Here is a 16,334-nt window from a genome sequence, read left to right on the forward strand (position 1 = left end):
TGGCTTCTATGTGCCGGGCACTTTCTCCCCGGTCTGCATCAGGAAATCTGGGTTCCTTCTGAACTTGTCATCAAACTTCATGAACCAGCGCTCCAAGCAGTTTGTCGGGAGAACCAGCATGTCGCCTGACACGCCCTTATTGAAGCTCTCCATGTATCGGAAGAGGTCCATTGCAACTCGCTTGGCAAATTCTTGCCGGCTGGCCAGCTTTGTGCCCTCCCTCTGAAGAACTTCCGCTGCAGCCATCAAACACAACAAATGAGCATGTGCCTGTCACAAGGCTCTGGATCGTAAGCAGCTGCGCATCACATCCTCCAATGCACATATTGTTCTGGTTGTGGATTTCTGCAGCAGAGCTTTACCCAGGGGCTCTACTGACACACCCAGCTGGATGGATGTGCCTCTGCCGGTGATACTGCCTCCGGGGATTTCTGGCCATTGCAGGGGGAGCACCTCTGAAGGGTGACTGTTGCTGACATAGCCCCGCCACTGGAAAACACATACAAGCATGCCTTGAGAACACAACCAGATCACGTAAAAGAAAGACACGTCCTGTTCAAAATGATCTTCAACAATGCATTGGATCGCTCAGCAGCCCTTTGCAAAGCTCTAAGAGGCTACCTGCCATTCGTTGCCAATGGAGATATAGAGTCCAAGAGCACTGTCAGCCGGCAGAACTTGCGCCTGTGTCAGGAAGAGCGCCACTTCTTTCAAACTAGTGTGGTCAGGAGTGACTGCCGCTCCGATATCGAGGACCTGTAATCAGAAAGTCTCCGACGTATTGACTAGAGACAAATCTGCAGATTCTAGAAAGGGTACATTGCTTTTTGGATGCATACACTCAAGCACAGACATTGGATGTACCCAGTGCGTTGGATCGACTCTAGTGAAGCTGCTGTCTGGAATAGGAAATGAGTTGCCCACAAAGAAGATCCCGAAGATCGATGACATCGATGCCGGGAATTATCCGACTATTTGGGACGAAGGCACATTGCTTCTTATCGAAGTGGTATCTACTTGTGTTCTTGAGGGACAATCACGCTAACAGCGATAGTGAATGCGGAGAACACCGGCAGAATGGCCTCCCGTCCTCCAGCTGCCACATGCTTGGAAGCTGGCTAGGGTACTGAATTATAATCAATTCGGCGGGTGTGGGTTTGAAATTTACGAGCAATTCGCCGGAAGAAGATCCCGGTGTTGGGCGCCCACGACTGAATAAATGTGCAGCTTGGTAATATTGAGCAGAGCTGGTCTTTTAGACTATTGTCTTGCACACAAGCCTTGTTGCTTTCGTAACTATTCACCCTGTTCAGCCTCAGCTTTGACCGCGTCGGTATCAAGAAGTCTGGCCATGGGCGGCAGAGATCGCTAGGTATAGATCTTTCTGGTGTGCAGTGGATATATATCAAGTGAGGGCTATCGAACGAGGACGACTGGAGCTGCGTACATCGTAGGTGTGCAACCCTACATAAATGAGCTGCAAGGATTACTCAGAACTTATAATTTCTCAGTCATTGCGGTCGTCTATATTTATAACATTTCAGAGGGTTGTTTGCTCATCTTTTCCTAAACACTGCGTCTGCTTAAGAGTAGCTTACAATATTTCTGTAGAAGATATAACAAGATGCTGGCAGGGCAAGAGAACTGTGACAGCGCAATATGAGATTCTCTTTCTTCTCCTTCAGGCTTCTTACTGTGCAGGTGCTTGCAGGTTGAAAAGGGGACCAGGGCAACGCAAATGTAGGCAGAACAGCATGGAAGTTCAGCGCTTGAGTGAGCCCCCGCAAGCTGGCCCATCTGTCCGCTGGCACCCTGCGCTTTTGCAGCAGGATGAACACTCGAGCTTACACAGCCAAGCCAGGCCGGGACCAGCCGCCTGGCCCGGTCGCATTGTGGGAGTTCATAGGATGCAGCCGCATGCAACAACAGGGCCCTTTGCAGATGCTCGACGAGCGCCTCCTGATAGCGCAGACTCTGAGTCAGCCTGGGGTGCAGCCGCTTCCACCAGCGGCAGGTTCCATGCGGGTGCAGAGCCGCAGCGCTGCTACTCTGCACCGGTACCAAGCGCAGAGGACATCATCAGGCCTCATGCCCACCACGCCTCTACATGCTCCAGAGGGGGTGAGTCCCTTCACCAGTTGTATTGGGATCCAAAGGCTGTCGCATCCATGCATGCTGAAATGTCTCTAACCTGGCCTGTGGTGAAGAACGGTCGTCTTCTGGTATCCAAGCCTTCTCTAATGAGGCGGTCTGCACTCCTGCTGTAGGCATGCATGGTGGGCCGCTCCACCACAGCAGGCCGCATCCAGGCACCGCCGCCGATGCGGCGGCAGATCGTGCCATCCTGCGCTACGACTCAGCCTCCTCCGAGCTGGCCTACCTGCAGCAAGACCGCGCATGGCACGCCGCCGGCAGCCTCGCATGCAGTGGCCAGCCGCACAGCGGGCCCCCGGACCTGGGAGTCGAGCGCGGCAGCTGGGGCTCCGACGGCTCCGGCAGCAGCACCGGGACGCGCACGCACGGGGACGGCCACGCTGGCGGCCTGCTGGCCGAGCGCTGGGACAGCGCGCAGTCAGAAATCTTCGAGGCCGCGTTCAGCGCGCAGCAGGAGGCTGGCCTCCAGGAGCACCCCTTGCGCCAGCGGGAGCACCTGCGGCGGCTGCAGCAGCGGCGCCTGGCCGCCGCGCACGGCAGTGCAGCAGAGGCCGGCGGCTGGCACCAGGAGGGGCAGCATCGTGAGAATAGCGCCATGTCCGCAGCAGAGGAAGGGGACTACGAGGGTGCGCCGTGGGGGCAAGGGGTGCGGAGAGCGGCCGGGCCGCACGAGCTGGCGACGGAGGACCGCGTGCGGCAGCCGCGGCGGCGGCACGCCAGCGGGAAGCCGCCCCCGCGCGCGCGGCGCTGCCTGAGCGCGGCCTTCGCCGCGGCGGCCGATGCACAGCGGCTGCAGCGGCTGGACGAGGCCCCTACGCAGTACGCATGCCCCTCGCTGCCCGGCTGTTGTGCCGTTGGTGGCGACGTGCGCATGGGTGGCGGCGATCAGGGGTCCCCCAATCAGGGGAGGTGGCGGCCGGGAGGCCTCTGGGAGGTGATGCGGGGGGCGCCGGCCGGCCTGTCGGATGAGGCGGCGCGGTCAGTGGTGGCGAACGTGGCGTACGCTCTGCTGCGCATGCATGAGGACGGCCTGGTGCACCGCCACGTCAGCGTCTGCACCGTCGTGCTCGGGGAGCACCCCTGCTTTGACACTGCCAGGCACGGCTCTGGGCACCTGTCCGAGCTTCTGTGCTCGCGCATGCAATCTTTGACATGAGCACGAACTGTGCTTTGTGTGCTGATGTGCATGGGTTCTTGCAGGCTGGCAGAGGGAGGGTGTACAGCGGTGCTGGACTGCACGGGCTCCTTCTTTGATGCGGCCAAAGTAGGAGACCCCCACTACCAGGCTCCGGAAATTCTGCGCGCTTTTCCCAACGTCAAGATCCCGTACACTCCCTCGGGTGAGTCTCACTCTCCCACGCTGTTGTTCTTCAATCTGGTCAGGTTCCCTCCCATGACAGCTGGCCTTCTGAGTCAGATGCATGTGCATGATGCATGTGCTGACACAGTGTGGCTGTGCCAGGCGACATGTGGAGCCTGGGCGTGCTATTATTTGTGCTGCTGACGGGAGCCGCGCCGCCGTTTGAGCGGCTGCTGGGGCAGGGCGGCTGGGTGGGGCTCAGCGTCGACGCACAGCAGCATCGCGTGACTGCCTGCCTCTGCGCCGTTCTCGACGCGCACCAGGCCTCCTCGCCCATCCCCCGCTCTGCCCAGGTGTGCAGCTTTCCCACACCCCCCAGCGTCATCGATGATATCACAGCTCATCTATATGTGCTTTTTCATCGCCACTCATTACCTACAAGCTAAGAAGTTTAGCAGATGTCATGTGCTGTCTTTGCATGGGTGTGGCTCAGCTTAGCTGGCTCAGCTGGCTGGACTGCCTTGACCAAAAGGTGCAAAAAGTACCTTCACTGCCTCGTTGAGCAGTCATGATGCATTGCTCATCATGTTACCATTCTCAATTCCGAGCAGCATGTCATGGCTGCCGTGCAGATGCTGCTGCAAGCGCTGCTGAGGGTAGATCCGGCGCAGCGGGCGACGGCGGCGGACGTGTGCGGCCACCCCTGGGTGCTGGGCCTGCAGCCCATCACCTTCTCCATCACCGTCGACGGCCGCGGCGGCTTTCGCGCGCCATCGGACGCCGGCGGCGCTGCCGTCGAGGGCACCCTCCAGGCCATGCAGCGCTTGTGGCTGCAGCAGCCGGCTCCCTTCCAAGGTACCCCATCCCCCACCGAATTTGCTTTTGCTAAACCAGGGATGTAAGTATGCTACAAACATATCTTGGCTAAACACTGAGCACCGTGCCCATGATTGATTGGGTCTTGCTTGGACGTGGCGAGTCCATCAAGGAGTAGGATATGTTGCAGCCCCGGTCCTGACAGTCTGTATACCGACGCACCTTGGCAGGCAAAAGGTGTAAGCATGATAATGATTTATAATGACAAATTATGATCATTCATATGTGCCGCAAGGCAATGCCTGCAGAGTCTGGCACCAAGGCATCTAATGGGCAATACAGCAGAATTAGTACTGAGACAGTGAGTGTGTTGCGCCGACAGGCAACTATGGGACTCAGGTGGAGGCTCTGGGGTCAGCAAGTGACGTCAGGCGGACCGATGCGGCAGAGCAGGGGCGGGCTGGCGAGAAGGCTGCATCGAGCGCCGTCGTGAGCTGGCTGCAGAGGTTCCTCGGCCGCTGCAAGCGCCCCAGCGGCAAGGAGCTGATGGCATCGGATGACATGACCGCTCTCATCCTGCACCACTACTAGTTTAGAACTCACCGGGTTGGCGGTCAGTACGTCGTTCTGAACTTCTTCAAGACATCTCCACCCTTTCTTTAGAGAAAATACTTGTGTCAGTACGAGGCCGCGCATGACCCACAGATGATCAAGACTGCACACCTGTGGAACCTGCGTGCCCAAGATATAGCTTAAGTTGGTTTGTCTTCCTGCAAGATGGCTGGCAGTTTGTCAGCAGCATTCGAGTCTCTGGCGCCGGCAGTGTGGCTGCCAAAGATGTGTCTTTGGTGTGTCCGTGGAGCACCGACTTGGTGAGAGAAGAGATGATAAGTTTGCAGTATCTTAGGACTCTGATGAATGAAGCTTGTGTGGTTGTTGCGCTGACCGCAATCACTAATTGATGACAGAGGCGCATGAAAGAATATTCTTGGGTTGGCTTTATTGTTGGTCCCCTTTTAAATAGAAATCTATAGCCAGTTATGTCAAGCCATGACTCTGATTGGCATAGACGATGCTAGTTTGATATCAGAGGTGTCCGAGGCTACTGTCTGGCAAATTGGCACATCTGGTGTAGTGCTGTTGTTGAGCCTCCAGTTAGAATTGTTGGTGTCTCAATATTCGCCTTGATTGTCATGAAGGCCATGCCCAATATTTGCTGCCCGTTAAAGGGTCAGACCTCAAGAGACTGATCTCAAAATCCAAAACACTTACATTCGTAGTACCGTAGATGTGTTTTTATCCAACATTCTGAAGACAGTTAAATGTTGGAAAACTTCGTTATCAATTCTGAGCAGTACATGTTGCTGCAGCAATTTGAACAAATGTGCTCCTTTAGAAGCTGAACCACGCACGGGTGTTGGCTATGTATATGTAAGGACTATATTGGACAACACAGAACGCACAAGTCTCCTGCAGGTGGATATCATTGCTCATACGCTGGACGGATAGCTTGGGTCACTATGTGATTATCTACAATTGTATACAGTTTCTCTTTGCCGGGAAGAGTCATGCCACTGACAGCCGCCGCGCTGGAAAATTGCCTTCGTTCATGTCGGATTAGGTCTGCCCAGCCTGGACAAATCTCTTGCTACTGTCTAGCATCTCATGATCACGATTGTCATGACCATGCCTGCCCAGCTGGCTCATGGCCAGCAGCGCACTAGTATTATATGATATATGCCAGTGGCAACAGTAACATATGATGCCTCATGCTCCAAGTCATGTCCTGTCATACGATATCGATTGTTATTTGGCATGCATGACAATGGGGCACCAGTACTGCTCCTACTGGTCATTATTGTTCAGGTTTCCAAGGTTGAAGGGCAATGTACATATAAGACTTTGCAAGCCCTCCAGAGCAAACGAGCAAATTTGCACGCGCGACTTGACTTAGGGCTGGAAGCAGCTTGCTCAGGGTGCAGCATGCATATGCCAGCAGGGCCGAGGCATGCTTCAAGTCCTAGAGACTCTTTTGTCTGCCACCTGCACAGTGCAGGGACAATTCTCTCAGTAAATACGTTGACAAACCTGCTCCTCATGACCTGTTTTCCACTCCATTCTTGCATTGTACTACTGTCATGCATAGAGAACAGCTCGCACAGGACGCCACCTTCATCTTCCTTGGCGCCCTCAATCACAGGCTGCTCCATCTCTAAAGCATTGTTGTGCATGGCTGCCAGCACCGCTGTTGCCACTGCTGATATCCTCCCATTTACGCTGGCTAGCTTACGGAGTGTATCTTTGGCTCCTGCATGCTTGGCCTCCCCCACTGGGTTCTGACAGCGACCTGCAAAGGCACCTACATCTTGTGTACGCACACGGGCTGACAAAAGCACCTTGATCATTGCGAACAAAGAAATGCCACAGAAATATAAATGTGAATAGAATAAAAGAAAGGTGTATCTGTGCAAGATTGGGAAGTTGAAGGGGAAGAAGAGAAGAGGCAAGGGCTGCCACATGAATCTGACCTGGAGATACATCAGCACACCATCAACTAGGATGACTACTACATGGTAAAGTAAAGCAATAGCATGCAATGGCACGTGATGTGGATCTCAGCAAACATTTGAGTGGGTAGCAGAGAACATCACCCCTGGTCTTCTGCAAGAAAAATGCTCCAAAATTGACGCCAGCAATCGCAGTGTGTTTAGCTAACTTGACTCTGCGATCCGATGTCAGATTGACGAGCGCAGCGATCCCCTCATTTGCCTGCAGAAAAGCTTGCCAAACTGAGCTTGTGATGTAGACGCAAGGAAGTCACGGACCAAAGTTCAATGAATAATGTTTAATAGGAAGTCAGGACAGCATCTTCAAGCAATTGCACAGGTTTGTGACCACGCCAGGTATCTCGGACACAACCTCCAAACCGTATGGGCCTGTTGCGAGGACCCATAAGGCATTGGCTGCAAATCGGTTGCCGGGAATGTTTGAAGAGCATCTGTCAGCTGCCCTGGACCATCAAGCCTCACAAACTCTGTGTGAATGGATTGGACGCAGCTTTCCAGCAGGACAAAGATAAGGATTGCAGCTGCACTGCTGGGGCTTGGAAGGCGTTGAATCTCTCGGAGCTCAGTTCTTTGCAGTAGCTGTAACAGCGGCTGCATGATCTTCCACTCGTGCACAAGTAGAGTAGCCAAAGGATAATGACCACCACGGTTCTTCTGCGTTTCAGCCTGTGCACACATCAGGAACAGGGTTGGTGCACTTATGAGTGATTCCCACGATATGGTAGGAGTCACCCTTATTTGACTCACTCAAACTTACCCTCAGAAGACAGGATAGAACGAGTGCCGCTGCACCAGCCTCCCAAAGTCCTGCTCAACCGTATCCATTATCGACGATAGCGGTCTGGAGCACAGGGATCAACAAGTCGAGATTTAGGAATTCTGCGGCAAGCCCGTTTGCAACACAACGTTTTGGCGAGCTGACAGAACGCTGTCGATCTTTGCGCTCATGTGGCTTCTCATACAACACGCTCCTTGAATCAGATAGAATCGAGTATTCTATGGTATAGCGTACAGTTGCCGTCCCTGCAGCGTTTGTGGATGTCATGGCAATGCGGCATTGATGCGTCAAACCGCGTCCACGCCCTGGACTCTCAATGGCTGTCGGTCGTCTCAACTAGGAGAACGCCAAGGGCATCGATCACCAGCGTTCCCTTCCAGCTAAGAGCAGTGACAGAGGAGAAGCCATCACAGGATGAGTGACCAAAGCAAGTCGTGGCAGTGTTGCGTAATAGTGTGTGCAATGTCCACCCCGGCATACATTTCCTGGAAATTGGGGCACTTTCCCCACACAAGCTGTCCGGACTTTTGGGGAGATAGCAGTATCACCACCTGCAGTTTTTGCCTGATTGCAATTAACCCCTGAACACCTGCCAGTCCAGGTGTGCCTATTTGGAACATGCATTCTTTGAGAGTATCTTGGTGCAGAAATATGGTGTAGTCTAAAATTCAATACTCAACTTTAGTGTCAACGCATGGCAGCCCACCAGCTGACATGGTAAGCATGCACAAGATTGCGAGCACATTCGCCCTTACGCCTACCAGCATGCAGGGCTTTCTGTGTCAAACGATGCTTGCAACATGCGCTTGTAGCTGCTTGTTTGCAATTCACAAGAGAAAGTCTAGCAGATCTGGTGAGTGCTGCTTCAGTCGTCCAGAAGACACCTTCAATACCATGACAAATCTCTGATGCTGCAAAAAGAGACGTTTGCGGGGCAGGGCAACCTTCACATCATGTCCTGTCCCATTGAGTCATAGACAGGACCATCAGTTCGAACTCTGTTTGAAGAATTCTCATGGGAGGCAGAATGCGAAATCAAAAACATGAAATGCCATTGCTTGAGGTCTTGATCAGATCTCTCTTGAGAGAACATCAACAGCACAAAGAGTCTTCGCGGTCGTCACCCCTCATGCACACGGATGGCCTCATTCTCAAGCTTGTCCACCTCCGCCTTGTCCAGGTCATCGAAGTAAGGGTGCTCCAGCGCATCCCTTGCCTGCACCCACAAATAGCATGTACATCTTCAGCTCCTATTTACTGACAGTGATTCAAGTCTGCCTAGCCTGGCTATGATGCAGGCATGCCTGCCATGTAAGAGGGCCCAACCGCACTGCCGGCACCTTGGGGGCAAGATCCCCAACCCATCTGTGACATAGCCCATCAACCATAAGCATGGATGTAGGAGCGCAAAGCTCTACAGATGAGCAGCGAAATGGGTTACCCGAATGGACTCACGCAGGCAGGCAGTGAATAGGGTTGCAGCTGCGTTGAACTTTCCTGAATGATTCAGCATGTGCAATGCATGCAACAGGACAGGATGGCCGCGGACTCTGATGCGCTGGAAGGGTTGCATTAGAATTGATATGCTTGCCATTTGAAGGCGCGGTCTTTTTTATCCTTAGCAAGACATGATGGTAATTGAGTATGTGCAATGCATGTAAAACCAACAGAAGTGGGTGGTCGCGGACCGTGATGCGCTGGGAGGGGGTGTAGGCGAACATGAGCTCCATGAGGTCAATGCCGTCAGCGCCGAGCGTGGGGAAGTGCTTGGACAGGTCCTGCTTCTTCCAGTTGGGGAACTCGTGCCAGTCGCGCAGCTTGGACACGCCCGCCCACTCCGCCTCCGTCGGCGTCCCCAGCAGCTTGAAGATGTGTAGCAGCTGCTGCAGCTCGCTGTCACCAGGGAACAGCGGCACCTGACCCCACCCCCGCACATCTCATGTAATGTGCCCCTCCACTGCGTACTCCCCAGCATGGCGGTGACTTCAAGGACCTCTCACCGTCCCACATCTGACTGCAACAATCAATGAATGGTAGGATGAAGCCTTTTGACAACAGGAGCCAGCGGAGATATTTGCGGCATGCTGCGGATATAGGAGGGGATTGCTTGGATGAATAGGGCAGCTTAAAGCTTGCCACAGCATGTTGAGGGAGATTGCACACCTTGCGCACGAGCTCGGCGAAGATGCAGGCCACGCTCCACATGTCCACTGCGGGCGAGTAGTGCGTCGTGCCGAGCAGCACCTCTGGCGCTCTGTACCACAGCGTCACAATCTGCATACCAAAATTTTTTAGTCATGCAGTGAGACATGGACCACACAGCTGCCCTGGGTGGGGAACCTTTGAGGAGCAGAAAGTGTGAATTTCAGTGACATATAAGATCAAGGGCGGACCTCATGTGTGTAGCTCTTGATGGGTACACTGAAGGCGCGGCCAAGTCCCAGGTCTGCAATCTTGAGGCAGTCCTGGCTGTCGTCCACCAGCAGGTTTTGTGGCTTCAGATCCCGGTGCATGACACCATGCTTATGGCAGTGTGCCACGCCCTTGATCAACTGGTACATGAAGCTCTGCGCACAGAGACACCTACTTACTATCAGAAATACAAGGGGATCCACCCACAGCACTCTGTAAGAAACTTTAAGCAGATTGTAGCAATTGGGTTCTCGCCTTGACGAGAGCTGGGGGTAGAGGGTTTTCTGGGCCTTTCCCTGTTCGCTCCATGTACTTTTTCAAGTCTGTGCTCAGAAATTCGAACACCTGTTGCACGAAGAGCACTCTCAGGTTATCCAAAATCCCAATCACCGGCAGATTTTTTTGTCAATCAAGGCAGTGCTTCACAGGCCAACCGAGCACCAATGGTCTCTCTTACCAGGTAGAGAACTGGCTTTTTGTGCTCTTCCACGTGCTGAACACACAAGAGCCTGCAGACATAAACAGAACCGTTTCAGATTCCATGCAATAGTGGGCGAGGAACTCTTGGGGTTTCGGGCCGATTGTCCCTGGAGATGGAACCTTAAGATGCCCTACATATGAAAAAACGGCTCTTTTCTGCAGCATTCTCGGGACATGTACTCACTTCACCACGTGATTGCTCTCGCTCAGCATTTGAAGCAGCGACACCTCGCGCAAGGCTGTAGAAGGCACGCCTTCTTCCTCCATCTGTGACATGACTTCATCCTTCAGCATGGTCGCTTAATGGGAATGCCTCAATATCCGCTCCTTCCGGAGGTTTTCATTCACAGCAAAAGACCTCTTGACTCACTTCTAGCCGCGTTTTCTTCAATGCCACCAGTCTGCCTGTGTTCCTCTCCCTGGCTTTGTATACCTTTCCATAGGTCCCTTCGCCAATCTTTTCCAGCTTCTCGTATTGCTCCATTGCTTCAGTAACTTTGCGTTGAGAGCTTTCTGAAGTGGCAGAAAAGACCGGGGCACGTCGATTGTAGTGGCTTTCTTTATGGACGGGTTGAGACCTTCGTCAGCTGCTTTGGCCCGACTTCAAAATTTGGACCATGCCACCTGGCACAGCCGGACACGTGGCAGAACCAAAGCATTGTGACAAGGATGTGACCCAGAATAGGGCTGCAATAGTCTTCAATTTCCTTTGGAGGATTTGCATACAGAGAACATCAATTGCCCTTTTCTGCCAGCTGGGAGCTAATTGCACCTGGGAGCATGAACTACCTACTACTGCATGCCACGCAGTGCGCATGCATGCACATGTCACATGCCACGGTGGCACACCGTGTGAGTGAACACTGCACAGTGCCGCCGCGGCTGCCCTGACTCAGAGGCCCTCATGCCATGAGGGTCTCAGTGAGGGCTGAGGGTACTGCAGCTATAGCTGGCTACCGCAGCAGTGCTGCAACAACTTATTGAATTTACTGATATTTAATGGACATGGACATTGATAACATAGAACTTGAAGTCATTTACACATACTTTCCTTGACCATCATGATGAGTGGTAGCTATAGCTGGCCAGCTGTCCGACTAAGTCAGACGTGCTTCAGTAGGCTTGTGCCAGAATGTTACTTCCAAATAATACACTCCTTGCGCTCCACCGTAGTTTACTGTTGAACAGCAGACTCTGTTCTGTTCGGAACCCACCAATGTGTAGCTGACAGCCTGGCTGTCAAACAATTATCATTGTGCACTGCGATCAGAAGTTCGTCAGGATAAAGTCCTTCTTGACGCCCTTCTTCTCAACAATAGCAGTGATGGCCTCGGCCATTTCTTTTTGGCCACAGAGGATCACCGCTGTGTGCTCTCCATCTGAAACGCCGCCATCCTGCATCACACAGCCCCATCAACTGTCATACTTCATCATCTGCTGGTTGCCTGCTACCAAAGCCTTGCTGCCAGTTTTTGCAAGCTCAGAGCAGAAGACAGCTGCCACGCAAGACTGTAGGCCACGCTTGTCAACAGTCTGCTATTGTGTGGGGTGTCCCCTGTTGGCTGGGGGGCATTGGCCCAGTGCCATCCCTGCTGCAATTGAGCCTCCCCGGCCTCTCATAGAGCAGTCATGTTTGCTACAAATTAAAATTCGCATGACTGCACCTTCTCAAACACGTGCTGTACGTAGCCGTCCCCAAATCCAGAGTAGACATTGATGACCTGTGGGTGCACCCCAACTTTTGTGAATCCTGCTGGCTCTGGGAACTCCTTGCTCACTCTCCTGAAAACACCAGTTTGTGCACACAACACCAGCTCGTCCCACACCTTGACACCAGTCTCCTCCCACTGCGCGAAAAGCTCCCTGTATGCTGTGCTGTCTGGGTTGAAGGTCCCGTAGTATAGGCGGACGGATTTCCTTTTGTCCGTCTGCAACCATGCAGTACTTTCAGCTATCTGTGCTGAGTGATATGACAGAAGTCCAGCTGATCGCGGATATCAGGAATCTACCTGGAGCTCGCCAGACTCTATGAGGGCCTTCACTGGACTAATTCCTGTCCCAGTAGCAAAAATGAAAAGGTCCGGAGCCTGCTCCGGCGCCGCCCTATCCAAGGAAAAGCCCTTGCCCATCACAGGGCTCACGTCGACCTCATCACCTGCACCATGAAGAGAAAGAGGATCAGCATCACGTGCGAAAGTGGGATATGAATTAAGCGCTCATGAGTCCCTGACGTAGAATGGACAGACCTGGCTTGCTGTCACAGAGGATCTCAGCTGTGGATCCCTGATTCTTCACCAGCAGCTCAATTGGGCGCTCTGGCGATGGTGCTGATGCTATTGCGAAATAGCCAGGCTTGCTGTCACCCACTTTCAGCTGTAAATACTGGCCACCCTTCGTGTACCCTTTTGCTAGCTGACCAATATCTACCGTCAACCGCACAAGCCCTTCTGCAGCTTTGCTGGTCTCCACAATAGTGCCTCTGCTCCACTCAATCTCAGCTCCCCAGCCAGCGCACACCTTCATCTGTTGCTGTCTGCCGTGTTTTCTGCACGATCACGCCAGCTTTCAGCTCAAAAGAATCTCTGACAGCCATATCTAGAACAGTAGTCGATCGATAGATCATGGATCATTGCAACTTGGTGCATCAATTTGCTGACCCTGTCTTGTCTGCAACTCCATGATGAAGGTAATCGTGCGGCAACCTGCTAAGACTGTGCTGCTTTGAGGAACGCGCCATGTTAGTCCAACATAATCCTCTCTGTTGTGTAATCGAACGGCATGCTCGCAGAGACGAGCTTGGTGCAAGCCAGCTCCTGCATGGGCCCACCAGAGACCCTGCACACGGTCCTCTGTGGACATATGAGGTTGCCATGATGCAAATCAGTCAATTTATGGCCTCAAAATGACATTACACAGGTTCGCAAATGAGACTTTAGTGCATACATTATTGACGCCGAAAGAAGGAGAGGCGGGGCCGAGATCGCAGGGCGTTTCATTTCAACTTCCACTTTTCCTTTCAATTCAATCAGTTCTATTGGCAAGAAGCCCTCAGGCATCCTAACTACAACTCCCGAAGGCGATACGGAAGCTCTCCATACAGGATCTTTCCTTTGCAGCCTCTGATCTGACTATTGATCAAAGTCATGGAAGCGAAGGCAGAGGAGTCTGGCAGTACGGAAGATTCAATTGCGCCAGCAACTAGTAGCAGCGAGATGGTTCATGTCCCAAAGGCAGTATTTATTGAGGATGTGGCGGCCTTCCTTGAAGGTGTTTAGTGGATGCTATGTCGACGTTCTTCAGAAGTTCTCATCATGTAACGGACCTCGCAGCTGCTAGCAATATAAATCAATATAGTGCACTTTTTGTGGCTCAGGTCGGACAGCTGATGAGGCCATCAAAGGGCTGAATGACAACTATCAAAATTACAAGTTGATAGAGCAAGAGCTGCAGCAGAGCAGACTTCGACTAACAGCGAAAATACCCGAAATACAGAAAGCTCTGTCAGCCGTTGAGATGCTGATTGAAAAGCAGGAAGAAGACCAGGAGGTACCTGGGTCTTCCGGCCTTATAGCACTTTCACTATATAGCTACTTGGGAGGATGTGTCCTGACAAGGATCTGAAGATCCCATTATATTTCATGGACGGATTGCATAATGTTGGCAAGGGTGTCAGTAGGTGTCGCCTTGTTGCTGAAAGTTCCTACATGGGCAGGTCGTTCTGGACTTTGCTCTTTCAGAGCAGATCTTTGCGAAAGCCAAGGTCAAGGATGTCTCAAGCGTTGGGTTGTGGCTGGGCGCGGATGTCATGCTGGAATACCCTTTGGAGGAAGCCAGGCAGCTGCTGGTGCGCAACTCTGAAGCAGCACTTGGACCCTTGTCAACGCTGGACCCATATTCCCTGTTGGCGTTCCAGTCTTGATCCTTCATTGCTCTGCGATATTACCTTGATACAATGCGGCTGCGCGCAGACAACGAACCTAGAGAATGCCAAGAACAGTCTGAAAGCCAACTCCAAAGACTTGGACATTATGAAGGACTTCTCAACCACAACTGAGGTCAGTGAGCAAGCTTTGCTCTTGCATGGGAATCTACACAGAAGCCTTGATTCAAATCATTCGAAGCTTAATTGATACTTGACAATTTGCATGTCATTTTGCAGGTCAGTATTGCGCGAGTTTACAACTTTGACGTTACCAGGAAACGTGGCACGAAGGAAAAGAAAGCGATTGGGTAGATAAAGGATGTCTTTCGGCAACTTTTGAACAAGGCGTAGTTAGTGCCTGAGCTATACACAGCTGCGCTTGTGCTGTGTTGCTCCAAACCCTCCAGCCAGACCAGAGCAGTGCGTTTAAGTATACCAGCACACAAGAAGTAGAAGGATTGCTTGGCAGTGCAGCAATACAGGCAGCTGCTGTTGTCGCCGAGGACCTGTCATCTGCTAGAGACCCATGTAATTGAAGTGGGGTCAGGGCCTTGAACGTTTTACTTCCTACAATGAGAGTATATGGTTTGTTTTTCTGTTGCAATGTCTCTGACAATGCATAGGGCAGGGCTACATTCAATGATGTTGCAAAATCCGCGCAGGCCCTCGGGATTCATGAGTGGCGTTGGTGTATTGCAAGGCACCAATGTTGGGGCCGGCACTTGATCCCTGAACATTCTCATATTATATGGCATGCACGCATGTGTGGGTTCAACGCACCAGTAGCGGACTTGCCAAGGTGCACCAGTGACTATGTCCGACTAGTCCGACAGAGTCTGAGGTTCTGCTGCATTGCAATACTAAGCATGGGTGCATCACGAGCAGCACACATATCAGTCATTACCTCTGCTGGCATCTGGTGCGGGTAGCTACAATCAGCGCTGTCGCCTTCCAAACGAATGATGGCCAGGCGCCGGCGGCCGTCAAAGTTCCTAACACCATGTGTTTTGCACTGCTGGCGGCCATAGTGATGTCGACATCAACATGTAGTTGGTCCCTCAGATTCAGTAGTCAGCAACACCACTGATTAGTAATGGCATATGCCAACGCCAAAACCTCGAGCGCATGAGCTCACAGTGGCCGTCACAAGGACGGTGCAAGCGGTGCAGCGCGCTAGCGTGCAGCGTGCAGCGTGCGGGCCCACGTGGGCGCAGCGGCGGCAGCTGCCGCACTATCATCATCATGCAGCGCGCGCGCAGCATGCCGGATGCATCTAGATCAAAACATGTTGAAAGAAGGGTGCTGTCGTATCGATATATGAACCAAGCAGGTGGCACTGGCTTCCGAGGGTTGCCAAAATAAGAACTAGCCCAGCGTTGCACTACTGCCAAGCCATTCAAGGATTAGGAACCCTCTTCTCACCAACCCTCTTCTTCCCACCGTCGCTCTCACCGCTGCGCTGTGCCCCCCTTGCTCCTCCCACGCCCGCCCCCGGGGCCTTCTCCTCCGCGGATCCTGCAGGTGCTTCTTCCCCGGGCCCCGGCCCGGGCCCGGTTGGCGCTCCTCTCGCGCCAGCCGGCCCTCCTTGCGCTCCGCTCCTGCCTCCTTCTCGCTGCCCTCCCACTTCCAGTTTGATGACGGGGGCTAAGCTCAGAGTGATGTTCCCTGCAGAGCCTCCTTTGGCTCTGCCCGTATGCATGCTGGGTCTCCCACGGAGTTCCCAGGTCGTGCTTTGTCTCTTTCTTTCTTTCAAGGATTAGGAACAATTCAGCCAAGTGCCTTGCACGTTAAGTAATACTTCAAGGCACGATGATGTCTTACAAGACAAACAAGGATAGTTTTGGGGGCCTCCTGAGTGAGGTCTCTAGTATTGACACATCCTTGTTCGACAAGAAGTCCCTGAAG

At 52.9% G+C, this 16,334-nt stretch overlaps 6 protein-coding genes across 6 annotated transcripts; 2 read left to right on the forward strand and 4 right to left on the reverse strand.

Moving 5' to 3' along the window:
• Positions 1-6: 6 nt before the first annotated feature.
• Positions 7-628, reverse strand: COCSUDRAFT_61545 (hypothetical protein; the record flags this gene model as incomplete). Its single annotated transcript, XM_005649810.1, has 2 exons — positions 7-236; positions 622-628. The coding sequence occupies 2 exons, from the start codon at positions 626-628 to the stop codon at positions 7-9; spliced, it is 237 nt and encodes a 78-aa protein (XP_005649867.1).
• A 1,279-nt stretch (positions 629-1,907) lies between these two features.
• Positions 1,908-4,861, forward strand: COCSUDRAFT_61546 (kinase-like protein; the record flags this gene model as incomplete). Its single annotated transcript, XM_005649811.1, has 6 exons — positions 1,908-2,121; positions 2,268-3,270; positions 3,355-3,494; positions 3,617-3,807; positions 4,087-4,309; positions 4,653-4,861. The coding sequence occupies 6 exons, from the start codon at positions 1,908-1,910 to the stop codon at positions 4,859-4,861; spliced, it is 1,980 nt and encodes a 659-aa protein (XP_005649868.1).
• A 3,556-nt stretch (positions 4,862-8,417) lies between these two features.
• On the reverse strand, positions 8,418-11,058 carry COCSUDRAFT_65192 (cyclin-dependent kinase 1). Its single transcript, XM_005649812.1, has 8 exons — positions 10,878-11,058; positions 10,692-10,774; positions 10,485-10,536; positions 10,283-10,372; positions 10,009-10,182; positions 9,779-9,889; positions 9,304-9,531; positions 8,418-8,831 (listed from the first exon to the last, which is right to left on the reverse strand). The coding sequence occupies exons 1-8, from the start codon at positions 10,989-10,991 to the stop codon at positions 8,736-8,738; spliced, it is 948 nt and encodes a 315-aa protein (XP_005649869.1). The 5' UTR covers positions 10,992-11,058; the 3' UTR covers positions 8,418-8,735.
• A 472-nt stretch (positions 11,059-11,530) lies between these two features.
• COCSUDRAFT_52836 (ferredoxin reductase-like protein) lies at positions 11,531-13,414 on the reverse strand. Its single transcript, XM_005649813.1, has 6 exons — positions 13,210-13,414; positions 12,754-13,052; positions 12,517-12,662; positions 12,334-12,435; positions 12,172-12,228; positions 11,531-11,902 (listed from the first exon to the last, which is right to left on the reverse strand). The coding sequence occupies exons 1-6, from the start codon at positions 13,377-13,379 to the stop codon at positions 11,774-11,776; spliced, it is 903 nt and encodes a 300-aa protein (XP_005649870.1). The 5' UTR covers positions 13,380-13,414; the 3' UTR covers positions 11,531-11,773.
• Positions 13,415-14,020: 606 nt separating this feature from the next.
• On the forward strand, positions 14,021-14,741 carry COCSUDRAFT_61549 (hypothetical protein; the record flags this gene model as incomplete). The annotated part of the gene is made up of 4 exons (XM_005649814.1): positions 14,021-14,053; positions 14,220-14,351; positions 14,476-14,562; positions 14,667-14,741. 4 exons carry the CDS (start codon positions 14,021-14,023, stop codon positions 14,739-14,741), a joined length of 327 nt encoding a protein of 108 aa, XP_005649871.1.
• An 861-nt stretch (positions 14,742-15,602) lies between these two features.
• On the reverse strand, positions 15,603-16,128 carry COCSUDRAFT_61550 (hypothetical protein; the record flags this gene model as incomplete). Its single annotated transcript, XM_005649815.1, has 2 exons — positions 15,603-15,652; positions 15,852-16,128. 2 exons carry the CDS (start codon positions 16,126-16,128, stop codon positions 15,603-15,605), a joined length of 327 nt encoding a protein of 108 aa, XP_005649872.1.
• Positions 16,129-16,334: the final 206 nt, after the last annotated feature.

The sequence above is a fragment of the Coccomyxa subellipsoidea genome, assembly GCF_000258705.1.
Source record: "Coccomyxa subellipsoidea C-169, whole genome shotgun sequence".
In the NCBI taxonomy this organism is placed as follows: domain Eukaryota; kingdom Viridiplantae; phylum Chlorophyta; class Trebouxiophyceae; family Coccomyxaceae; genus Coccomyxa; species Coccomyxa subellipsoidea.